At 38.6% G+C, this 13,392-nt stretch overlaps 1 protein-coding gene across 1 annotated transcript in view; it reads left to right on the plus strand.

Annotated features, from left to right (window-relative positions):
- The window catches only part of igdcc3 (immunoglobulin superfamily, DCC subclass, member 3), a 63,561-nt gene extending 52,543 nt beyond the window's left edge, over window positions 1-11,018 (plus strand). Inside the window, exons 8-14 of the mRNA XM_034874340.1 lie at window positions 599-846; window positions 1,960-2,124; window positions 2,388-2,576; window positions 3,019-3,123; window positions 3,327-3,462; window positions 3,584-3,794; window positions 4,611-11,018. Of these exons, the coding sequence (XP_034730231.1) occupies window positions 599-846; window positions 1,960-2,124; window positions 2,388-2,576; window positions 3,019-3,123; window positions 3,327-3,462; window positions 3,584-3,794; window positions 4,611-4,736 (1,180 nt within the window). The 3' untranslated portion in view covers window positions 4,737-11,018. The remainder of the gene's footprint in view (window positions 1-598; window positions 847-1,959; window positions 2,125-2,387; window positions 2,577-3,018; window positions 3,124-3,326; window positions 3,463-3,583; window positions 3,795-4,610) is intronic.
- Window positions 11,019-13,392: the final 2,374 nt, after the last annotated feature.

Consider the following 13,392-nt stretch of genomic DNA (forward strand, 5'->3'; position numbering starts at 1 on the left):
TGCTCTACTACCAGTAGAGAGTAAACGAACTTTGACCAAGGAGGAACATTTTTGGTGTGTGTCAGCAGAATAGTTCAACAGATTTTGACTTATTTTTGATGAAAATAGTGTCACTAAGCACATAAAGGCTCATTACTCCTGAGATATCAACTGTGAGTGATTCCACAAAGTTAGATGGAATGTCCGCCGTTGGTGTTGCTACATCAAGTGGTGAATCAATATTTAAATTTGAATCTATCTCCGGTATTGTACAACTTTTGTATGCCTAATTGTTTCACATAAATGTAAAATAGGTCGGTCAATGTGTGAAACCATTCTTATTATTTAACTGTGCAACAATAATGTAACACTGTTACCCACTTGGGTACATTTAACCGTAACTACTTTTACTTAAGTGAAAACTGTAGAGACACTTAATTTAATTACCAATTCAACAGTAGAATTGAATTTTTGGATTTGGATTTTAGATTTCTCACATACAGTCTTACACAATCAACTCTTTTGTTTCATATTGCTGTTAGAGAATCTAAACTTCCCCATTGTAATTTCTTATTTTTTCCCTTTCCGTTCCACCTCCTCTCCCCTGCTCCCCTCACAGCACACTGACAATATATGGTATCAGCGAGGATGACGAGGCAATCTACCAGTGTATCGCCGAGAACAGCGCCGGCTCCACACAGGCCAGTGCCCGCCTCACAGTTCTCTGGGCTGATGGACTGCCCGGTGTGCCCACCCACTTGCAGGCCGAAGCCCTGTCACCCACCAACATCCAGGTGTCCTGGAGGGAGCCTGATCAGAACACTGAGGACATCATTGGTTATGTGCTCCACATACGCAAGACTTCAGGTGGGGCTGTGCTGAAGTTCAATATATTTATTTGCACTAGATAACATAATAATAAATTACCATAAAATGTGATAGTGTAAATAAGCTGTACTAAAGTGATGAAGAGATACAGCACTGACATTGACAGCTAGGGGCCTGTTTCCCAGAAACTGGTTACACGCAGATTACAAATGGTGCAAGCTTCCCTTTTCACAAACTATTGTCACTCTCATCTTCCATGCTTGGTGTGGTATTTCTTGAATTCTTGAATGGATTTCATTTTGAAAATTTTGTGAAACGGGCTCCAGACAGATGCAACCCAACAACCCTTTCAGCAGTCTCAATTGCAGAATGATAAATGCCACATTGATGGTGTTTCCCATCACATTTACACAGCATTCATTTGGCAGATGCTTTTGTCCATAGTGCAAATAAATGGTATTGAGCAAAAGGGAAGTGCATCACTCCCAACAAGCAACTAAGAGTGTGTTCACTGCTAGAGTACATGTCCCTACACTCCACTGTACATATGGATTAATAAATAACTATAACTACTATACAACTACTACCATATTTCAGTATGTTTGCCTTAGATTCCATATGTGTCGATATGATGCTACCTGTTTGGGTTCATACATGCACATTTGCATCCTGGTATACTTTGTTGTTTTAATGGCTTTTAGCAAGGGTGTGTGTGTGTGTGTTGCGGGTGTAGTTTAATAAGATGGATAATTAAGGGCTCCGTGGCCCAATCAATAGATGTTGCTGTAATTACCCTTCCAAGATGGCATGGCCCAATGGTTACAAGGCTGGAGGTAGATAGTGGTTATGGTTGGTTGTCTCTGGATTGAGAGCAATATATTGCTTTACCACATCATTTGAAACTCCCCCTTTTACCTCCTTCATTTTCTCAATCCACCCCTACCATTCAGCCCACCATAATCAGTCAGGCACCCATGGCCAAACTAGATTAGCTATTACCCAACAGAGCTGCGCTGATAAAACCAGTGAAATTGGCAGTAACCTAAAATGAACCACAAAAACTATTTATTGTATTTACTGTTTCCTCTCCTGATCCCTTGTTCTATTAATAACTGCTTCGGCTTTTCTTTCTGTCTCTCTGCTTTTCTTCAGACACAGCAGAGATGGAGTATGAGGAAGCCGTCAGTAAGGTGACGCTGCAGCAGATCATCAGGGACCTGGAGCCCTCCACCAGTTACACCTTCTACGTCAAGGCCTACACATCCCATGGGGCCAGCAAACCATCTGACAGTGTCACTGAGAGCACTCATGGGGAGGGTGAGCTGGGAGCAGAACACTCACCCACACACACGCACAAACTCACCCACACACACAGCATGTCTTTCATTAATAATAAACATGCATTAAGGTTTGCAATAGAGGAGTATTGTAGTGCTTGCTGAGACTAAAAACTGATGATGCATTTACTGTAAATGTTACTGCATATTAGGTGTCATAATTCACACTACCATGAAAAGAACTGTGTGCTGCTATTATCATGTTGGTGTACAACATTGTTGACGGTCCGTATTGTGTTGCAGTGCCAACGCCTCCTTCCCTCTACACCAAGGTGGTGAACAGCAGTGTTATACAAGCCATGTGGGAACCTTCCTCCAAGATGGGCCAACATCAAGGCTTCAGACTGTATTACAGAAGAGCCCACACACCGCTGTTCACTGGTCCCATCACCTTCCCTCGCAACGTCACCCGTTACAACATCACTCAGCTGGGTGAGACGCTGGGTTTCTTAGTACTACAAAGTATTGTTTCATAGGAAATGTCATTTGTTTTTTAACCAACCAGCTGTTTCTATAGAAATTTGATTTCTTTGAAGATTACGATGACAGATAAGATATCTGTCATTGTAATCGTCAAAGAAATCAAATTTCTTGTGATCTGAGCCTGTCAACAATCATCTTCGAATCATGGAACTGAATTGAAGATGAATCTAGGACTAAAAACACACTCCTGCCTCAAGAGGCACTTAAGAGTTATTTATAAGGCTTCATGCTATTAATTATAACAAGGAAAATGACTACTCTCCTAAATATCGGCAGATATAGGACAACTTCCTTTGTTAAGAAAGCTGATAACATTTAATTTTCCCCAGCGTTGAAAGATGATCAAATATTACCAATCTGAACATCTCTTTCATCTTCTTTTTTTGTCCAGATCCTGCACTCGTCTATGAAATAAGACTGCTTGCATACAACCACCATGGAGATGGCAACGCCACCATACGATTTGTTTCACTTCGGGAGACCGTGGAGAAATCTGGTAATTGTCTCACACAACCGAACAGAGCCGCACGTAGCTACACACTGTCCCAAGTCATCACCAATGTATCCAAGTTAAATGTATCTTTTGTCTTGAGCAAAGTTAAGCTGACCACCTCACACACAAGTACACCTCCCCGACGTAGCCTTGTTAATACAAACTTTGGTGGTGGTTGGATTGTGAGGTGTTCTGTATCTCCACAGTGTTGGATGCCCCATGCGACTGTGTGAAAGACGAACACAGCAAAACATCTACGACAGGCATCATAATCGGCATTCACATCGGAGTCACCTGCATCATCTTCTGTGTGCTCTTCCTCGTCTTCAGCTACCGTGGCAGGTCAGTGCTATGTGTAAACACCCTACAGCAGCAAAAATATTTGCTGTTCAAGGTTAATCATCATTATCATGTGTGTGCAACTGACAAGTGTTTTGTGTGTGTGTGTTCATGTAATTCCCAGGTTGATGATGTGTAAGACGGTTCAGGCCACCCCCCAGGCAGGGCACAGCACAGGGATGGAATCCTCTTCCTCTTCCCAGGGGGCCTCTGGGCTGAATGGGGCTGCCAGAAGAGAGATGGAGGTCAATGGCTGCTTAGCAGGGAAGAAAGTGGCCGACAGCAACGAGCTCGAGACACTTTTCACTCAACCAACCACTCACAACACATGCATGGTGAGTCATTCTGTGTTACATGTGACGTGCTTTTACACCTAGTTCAACATATGTTAAAGGAAAAAATTTAAGGTTTAAGTTTGACCTACCATACTTGCCGTAGTTGTGCACACTCACATGACGAGAGATTATTAACAACATCACAAATGCTCTTACTTTTAGTTTTTTCCTCTGAATAAAGTGGTAGCTAGTCTAAATGTATGATCGTCTAACCACTTGTGTTTCTTGCCCTGCTGGACCTATTCTTAGCAATGTTCTGATATCTCAGAGTTTACCATGTTGAGTGCATCATGTGTTATCGTGCAAAAAAATGTGATGCCTGGAGCTGCAAAAATAAAACCCAAACTGTAATAAAGTGTAATATATCTTTAAATCTGTTATCATTTAAGTCTCACTCCTACCCAATGTATTTCCAAAGCATAGTAAATGGCTCCATAGCCTTATTTTCTCCCTCAGAAAAATAGCCAAAAACTGTTTATTTTGCACCAGAGTGCAAATAACAGACTTTCTACATATCTGTACAGGTGTAGGCTCAAGGTACAACTTTTTACGCTTACCTTATAGTGTGGCTAAAAAACAGATTGAGGTAAAGCATTTAAGGAATTCAGAGAATACAGAAAAGTTTTCTGGAGAAATTCTTTACATAAAAAGTACCGGGGTATCCTGGTGGCTGGGAATCGTGCCAAGAAGCTGTAGATTTCTGGTCATTTGTTGTATGTCATATGTTTCCTGTCAATCTCTTCTATCTGTCAATATAGACCAAAATGTCCAATGAATGAATTAAATCTATCTACTTAATTATGCATGTGTTTTCAGACCGACTGCTACGTGCTGAACGACACCCAGCTGTCTACAATACCGCTGGATGAGTTTGCAGTAGAACGAGAGACGCAGTTCCAGGAGCCTCCTGCAGCAGGAGCGGTCCGGCAGGACCAAGGCTAATCACGTATGAAGGCCAGTTCACACAACACTGTCAGACTCTTCTCTCACTCAGGTTGACAAGTGTTTCCTTTCACAGTAGTTTTCCTTTTGTGCAAAGATTTTTTTATTGGTAAGTTAAGAAGTTCTCAAGGATCTAGGACTGTATATCGGAGTGTTTTTTGGCGAGAGCTCTCTTCTGATGGACGGCTGTGTCTGGCCAGTCAGGCCAGTTAAATGTTCTTTATTTTTTACAATTTGGTCTATTTCTGGTGTTGGACAGTCCACAGAATAGACACCCAAGAATGTCCTTGTTATACAATGATGGTTTTATTTTTATATATATATATAAATATATATATATATATATATATATATATATATATATATACATAAATATCTTTATCACTTATATGTCAAAGTGGTTATAAGTTATTGGTCTTTTTTCTACTATTCTGTGGATGTAAAAGACTCCTGCCGCCTGCTTTCACCTACCAATGATTCCACCTTCTCGCTTACAGAAGACTTCCGCCTTCGTCCAGGGATTTGATGTATTCTGTCTCAGGACTTTGTTTAAGTGATACCAACTTTTTCTTATGAGTTCCTGGCCTTCATACAGACAGTAGACCTGGCTGTGTGAACCTTACGATTCAACAAAAACCTACCTCAGCCGGAATGAATGTGTTGTGGGAAGCATTTAGGAACTTTACCTTCCCCTATGTTCACAATTACGTTACATGCGGAGAAACTGATTGGTTTAAAAAATATCAAAATCAGGTACCGCACTACCTCAGATGTCAAGAATTGTCTCTCTTCTCCTGCTTGTCGAAAAAAATGGGGAGGGATGAGTATCCAACATGAAGCACTTCCAAATGCTGAAGTTAATGTTCTACCTCAAGATAACAATGTTAATGTTGTCGCTGTTGTTGTTGTTGTTGTTGTTGTTTGTCTGTTTATTGCATAATGAAAAACCCTCTTTTCCCCCCTCTGGGAAATCCTGGATTCCCTCTGTCAATGAATATGGTGTTTGTAGATGTCAATGTCAGTACCTCATGCAAGTTGACAGACTAATAACACTGTTGAATGGATTACAGAATGACAGGACGATGCATGAATTATGCTTTTTCATTGTAAACCTTTTTTTAAATTTTTTTTATTCAAAAGATCATATTTTTTTTTCCTTCAGTTGAATGAAAAAAGCATTTAGAGACACTGTATTGCTCAGGACTATTACATGCTTAATGATACGTGATACATAATGGGCTGTTGGAAGAGAGGCAAAATATTACATTATACAAACATATACGTGTCTAAATTTAGCGCTATAATTTAATTGAATGCTTTATTGATTTCATGTCTTTATATGTGTACAGTGTTTGCAATACAAGAAGAAAATTTGACACAAATCTTATCAAAAACATTATTCCACTGTTGTTGTTGGTGTAATGACTAAAAGGGAATAGTTTCACATTTTGGCTTTCTTGCTGACAGTTAGACAATACCACTTGTGTACCTGTGTTAACAATGAAAGCTGGTAGGCAATTAGCCTAATTTAGCATGTACTGTATATAGTACAGCACATCCCCTATAATTCTACGTTGCTGTATTCATATTACTGTTTGAGTGCAATTTAAATACAGGATATATAACATGTTAATTAGGGAGCTTTAGAGGTGCCAGGGTGCAGATTTTATTGTGTGAAAAAAGCAAAGGGGACAATGTTTTCTGATCATGCACAACAACAACAACAAAAATGCAAAAATAGAATCCCCTTTCAATACCATGGATATAGTGCCACTTGGCCAGCCATGCCAAAATACTCCCGCATTTCAATATCCAATAGAAAATAATCTCATAGCACAATGTGGTGTCAACACAAAAATAGCGAAGTTTACTGGTGGCAAAAACAAAATATTTTCACCCAAGAAATGCTTGTTTGTTCCTCGGGGTTGTTCAGCGTCCCGGAGCCCTGTAGCGGCTATCACACTATAGACTGTTTGCGTTACAGCGCTTTAATTAGTTTAAAATATTTCCATTTTAGGTATATAATACATGGTCTAATGGTGAAGTAGAATTGATCACTTTGAGGGGGGCATACATTTTGTCATATGAATAATTCAGCAGCCACAGGGATGTGTAGACCAGAATGGGGGAAATCCCACGCATCCCCTCCTCCAATATCTTACCTTAATTGTTTCCCAAATGTGCAACTATTCCTTTGATTAAAATTGGCAGCAGTGTATTTCTAACCTCATTCCGGATATTTGTTGCTGCAGTGCTCTTAGTGATTATATTTTCACTTATGACTTTGACTTACATTTACATGATCTGCCTCTTTTTTTAAACAAAGTAGTAGCCTTTCAGACTTATGGTGCCCAGAAGACGTGACAGTTGCCGATCATGCTCGACTATTTTTACTCTCTTCCTGAAACCACAACTGCTGCTCAACCTTCTCCCTCCTGTCAACACTGACTCGTTAAAGTGCTTCAGGAACACCATGTTTATAATATCGCTGGCTGTTGACAACCACAGACGGAGAGCTTGCTGAGGGAGATAGACGTTGTTGTGTTTCACATGGCTTGTCTCTCCAGCTCTCTGCTGTGTGTCGTCACAAACTATACAGGACTAGCTCTGATGCGTCATGGTTACCTACCTCAACCCTGTTTTTGGCCTTTCACTCAGGTCTTAGCGAAGGAAACATTCAGAGTACGAACAATGGAGTAGAGGAAGACATAAATATATATAAATGAATACATATTTATTGCAATTGTTGCCACATGCTGGACAGACAGAAAGGGACACATACAGTACACAAACACACAAATGGAGGGAGAACTTTTTAGGACCTTTATTTGGTGCACTAACTATTAAAACAGTTTAAGTTCATGCTTAGTTTCTAGTGGATTTGAATGTGTAACTTTGATTATCTGATTTTTTTTTAACATCACAATCTTTTAATTATTTTTTGTCACTGGTGTTTGGCACTATGTAGTTTCTCTGTGAATAAGTAAACTGAGAAATGTAAAGTGGGTGCCACTTACAACTCTAACACACACAATTTATTGATTTGCCTTTCTGGCTTCTAAACCTGAGCATGACTCGTCATCACATCAACTATGCTGCATTCACGTGATATCGTTCAGATTGTTTTCATGGGTAGCCGAGGGAGCAAAGCCTCACAAGTTGTAGCCTAATTACCAACACTTTGATCATGGAAATTTCACACAGCTACAATATTTTCAACTTAGTGAAAAGTAAGTATTAATGTATTAACAAACTAGAGATGTCACTGTTTCAGAAAATCAGGTTCAAATACATTTGAACTAGTGAGTAATTTGTTCCAAAGGTTGTATAGTTGACCTTGTTCCACTCGTTCGCTATGCCTCTGCTGCAACACCTGAGCTACAAGCTAACATTATTTTGCATTTTGCAAAGTCAACAAATACCTTTACCTTTATCCATGTTTTTTACGTCCATGGTCTCTTAATCCCAAATACCTTCCCTCAAATTACCTGTCAGATATTTTGCTTTGGTTTGTTTAGCACACTTGCTACCTTTCTTTATTTTGCATCAGCAAAGATAACAATTCTCTAGTTTACTGAGTGGCAGCAGAGCATGCAATGGGTCAGATGGACAGGTCATTTTTTTTCCAATTGATTCAGTTAATTTAAAAAGCTTGAATGCATATCTGGTTTCACAGAACAAAACTAGCTACTTTACGTCAGAGGTTCTCATTGTTTTCCAAGGACAACTAAAGAATATACCGGGGACCCCCTTTGTGTTTGTTCCTTGGAATAATTTGACATTGCCTGTGTGAGACAGAAATGTATCAGAAAGATACTAGACATGTGTTATCAATATTTACAGATTGCAAGTTACACATTTGTTAGATTAGAAAACATCAAACTATTATCATTTATAAAATGAAAAAGTAAATAATAAATATGAATGCCATTCAAGCCTTTTGTAAAAAAAAATATATATATATATATATACCATTTTTTTCTCTCATGATTATTTAAATGAATGAATCTGAAAACTTGCCACTTCACTTTTTTCAGTTTTTTTCTCATTTTGCTTACATTGCGTAAATGCGGCATAAGTTTCAAAGAGGAGTGATGAAAATGTAGGAGTCCATATTTAAATCATTGTGGCGCTATTCACAGTATTGTATCTTCTGATCGTGCAAGACATTCCACATGAGATTTGTTTCTGTCCCCACAGCAGAGAATCACCTGTTATCTTTGTGTGTTCTGCAGCACTGCATTACACACAGTTTCCATTGTAGTAATAATCGTCATTAGGTTCTGTAATGGTATGCCTTTTAAATGTATTTGTTTGTGCCTATTTGTTTGCAAAGTTTCTCCTTGCAACCATTTCTTGTATTTAGATGTACAATCATGTTACAAGTGTTTTGGAAAAACAATAATGGTACTTGTCAAAATAGTAGAACAAATGTTCAAACACAAATGTCTCCTGCTTTCATATTTATTAACTACCAATCTGATTTTTCTCTCCAAGGCTGCTGTAGCCTTAATCAGTGTATTTACTGCGGGGAGTAATTTCACTGGGGAAACAAGTGGTGTGATTTTCTTCCTTCCTTTCTTCCTTCCTCTGTACCTAGGTGTAATTTAGGGTTAATCTTCTGCAGGAAATTGCCCACATCTCACCCATGTATGTGACAGGTTTTAGTTCCATACTGTTTAACCTGATTCATTTGGAATATGGTGCAGGGCTTATCATGTTTACCTGATTAGACTTTGATAGGTCAGGTTGTTGTTTTGTTATATAATATTAGAACTTCCCTTAAAGCTGTACTCACTGACTTACTGGGGGACCTTGAAAAAGGGGCCTTTGTCTTTTATTTCTTGCAGCCTTGGGAAGTATATCACCAAACTCAGTTAGCCAGCTTCCTTTGTTCTTCATTCAAGAATCCTAACCTTTGGACAGGGAGAGTACAATATGTGCTCAGGGACTCTCTGATCCTCTTGTTATATGTGCATCAGCAGGTCACTCTTGGCCTTCTGGACTTTACATGGTTATCCTCTTTAAATTCTACTTTTGTGTCCAGTTCAGTAAGATTTGCTGTTAGGGATGCCTTCTTTGTCTGTCATCTATATAAATAAGAGAGAGTGTTGGCAGGATGATGAGTTTTTTTTACCATGTGTCCTCTGTTTGGCCGCTGTCCTAAACAAAACATAAAGGGACAATTTCTCAGAAAACTGCCTCATTAGTGTGCCAGCGGGTGATGAAAACCAGGATGCAAGGATTACACATTAACATGAGGTTAGCACTTCAGTGGAAAAATAATTTGTGACAACTTCAGAGAAATTTACATTCACAAAGAGAGTTGAAAGATTATTGTTAAACCCTGTTAATCCTTTACAAATCTGTCTGGATTACCTTAGAAGTGATTGACTTCTTTGGCAATGCTTTATGCTATGGAAATCTGATCACTAAAAACCTTCTGTAGTTCTGTATTTTATGATATTCATTCTATAGCTAAAGCAGTTAGTCAATGAACATTGATTGGCAGAAAAGTCATTTTTGAAACACAAATGCCAAACATGAACCAGTTTGAGCCTCTTAATTGTGAGAATTAGCTGCTTTTGTTATTATATATGATGATCAACTTCAAACTTTTGAGGAAACTTGGACAAACCAAATGTTTTAAAGAAGTGATAATGAGCTTTAAGAAATTGGGATTTTTCAATTGTATTGTGACATAAAAAAACAAAAAACATTAAGGTAATCATTAAGTTGCAGAACTAATTCATTCATACTTCTCAGGTTCTCACAAAGAAGGCATCCTGGACTGGCCATGTGCAGGATTAGTTTTACATTGCCAGTATAAGACTATACATGCGCCTGTGCATTTCTCTGTCTTATGCATTAACTTAACACAGGTGACCAGATCAAGTCTGAAGGACAAGATTAAAATATCCTTTACATAATGTGGTATTGATCATTTGATATGATTGTGTATTGATTACATTTCCGATGCATTTATCTCTATGGTGTGAAGAGTTTGAATTATTTCCAATTGATCTATACTCTTATCAAATGGTGATTTACTGTAAATGTACTTTAGTGTGTGGGATCAGTATTATATTTTATATACCTCTGTCAGGAAAGCAGATTGAATCCAATGTGTTTAAAGTTAGTAAGCAGGGACAAAACCTACAGTAGATCTGCATGAGAAACAAAAAAGCTAATGTATTATTTTAGCTGAAATGAAAAGTGTTAGTTAATCATTATTGGACTTGTGATGGTAGCACTGTGATATTAAGCCGAATAATGGCAAAATAATGTTGTGATCTCAATATGGTGCTATTGATGGTGCCCGTCTCACATTAACAGTCAATCTGTTTTGATGGTGTGTATTGATGAAAATAGGTTGAGTGACCTTTTTCCATTCTTCTTGCCCTCGCTGATGCCTGATGATCACCTCATCCTCATCCTGTCCCCACCAGTCATCCTCACATGAATGACTCGGGGTGAGGTCCTGTCAGCCCTGTTATCTTCTAAAGTGACAAGTTGTTTTCATTTTCCTTCACAAACCATCCCTGTTTGAGGAGAATGTCTCTTCCGTATTGATGTTGTCAACGTGCTCTAAAGCCGTTCAGGCATCTGTAATTTGGCAACTGAAATACGAAAGGGCTCCTGAGTAGAATATACTCCGCAGGTGATCGACCCCCCACACTTGTCCTGTGAGATTAACGTTAAACATGAAAGTCAATAACAGCTTGTCAGTAAAAACGTCATTGTTTAAGCTTCCAGAGACATATATTGTATGATCTTACTGTATAGAGCATCACATTTATGTTTGTGATTCACAGTCTAATCTTCAATCCTGCAGCAGTGCATACAAAGGAGTCTTTAGTCTTAAAGGGAATATTATGCCAATATATTGATGCCATGGTAAACCCAGTAGGCGTAAGAATATTTGACCTGCTCTTGCCCAGTGTTGCTGGTTTGCATTAAGAATAGAAGAACTGATGAGAGATTACAAAGGATTGAAACTTTTCACAACTTCTCGTCTCCTTCGTCACCATCTTAGGTCAGAAGAGGTGCTTAGAAATGCTGTACAAGGTTGTGTCAACGTCTACAGCTGTAAAACATTGACAAGAGTGAAGTTTAATCTCCATCACTGCGTTTATATAGCCCAAGAATTTTACTACAACATTATGACTAATTAAGAAAAATGTACACCATTTGATCTCAAGCACAACCGGTGGGTCCTGATGCGTTTGTAAAAAAAAATGTAAATCACCACCATATACTGTATATACACTTTTCCATGAATGGATTTTATCCAATTAGTATTTTCTTCTCCAGAGAAACATTAATGACATAAATTACTGTGTTCTTTTCCAGTAGAATATGTGACCGCAACAAAGGGCAAGAGAAGGGAAAGGTTGTCGGCCGTTTTATTCTCACTTTAGTAGAGTTTATTTTACCGGCACTACAGTTAATTAAAAACATGTAACTTCTGTTTTATCTATGCAGTTTTATTATTATTTATTATTATCATTTTTTTTTTTAATCTTACAGGGTTCAAATGTGGTGCCAACCTGAAACCAAAAACCATATACATCGCCAGCTGTACTTGTTAATGTCACTAAACAAGCCTCATTTGTAGGGTTACAAGGGAGCACAAATCTGTACAGCCAGCCCATAATCACACATCTGTCTGTCTTTCTGTTTGTCTGTCTGCTGACGTCATTGCCTCTGTCTGCTCTTTCTGTTCCTCCCACAGTTTAATTCAGGTCAAAATGAGATGTTAAACTAAGCGTTCTCAGAGCATCGTCAGGGATCAGTATTGTATGTTTCTACAAAGTTATGTTTCTACACTCTCTAGACCAAGGTGTTAAAATTATAAATCTGTTTACAGATCCACATATACAGGGTCTACTGTATATATGTCTGTATGAACGTGTGTAAAAAGGCAAAATAGACCATTTTAGTGGTTTGTATTGTTTAGGGTTCATTGTGCAAAACTGAAGTAAAAAAACAATAACAGTGATAATAAAACTAGCTCTAGAAATAATGAAACAAGAGAATACTGTCTTTATTCTGTGTGTGTGTGTGTGTGTGTGTGTGTGTGTGTGTGTGTGTGTGTATACCTGAGACATGTGCTTGGTGGATATAGAAGTGTAATTTATAGCACAGATGTGTTAGCTTGCTTCCTGCGGTCCATTGAGATACAGCAGATCAATCTGATGCCGGCTTTTCCTCTCCCTTCCTACTTTACTGTGCTGTTCTACTATTCAGCACATTAACTCATGGCTTGCTGGAAGGACAATGATTACAAGTACAAGGCCCAGAGCTTGTGGTTGATAAAGGTTGGTGCCGAACTTCCATTTTCTGTGAAACCAACTGCATGATAGAACTGCAAGTTCAAAGTGGGAGTCCAATTTAGATCAAACTCCTCTTTCGGGTTTTCTCTCTTTTACGAGAGGCATCCAAGGGTGATTTCAATGTAATTTTCGCCATTGTTTCTATTAGTAATTATCTCGTAAATCAGGGAATGCAGCAATATCCTTATGAAGTAGTTCAATGGAGCATGGAATGAGCAGTCAGATGATCACAGTGGTTTTAAACAAACCTCCAGTTTAGCCAAACCTATTAGGAAGAGGAAATGGTTCTTAATGGATAAATTGTTAGACAAACAAATCTG

This window comes from Etheostoma cragini, chromosome 1 (assembly GCF_013103735.1).
Source record: "Etheostoma cragini isolate CJK2018 chromosome 1, CSU_Ecrag_1.0, whole genome shotgun sequence".
In the NCBI taxonomy this organism is placed as follows: Eukaryota; Metazoa; Chordata; class Actinopteri; order Perciformes; family Percidae; genus Etheostoma; species Etheostoma cragini.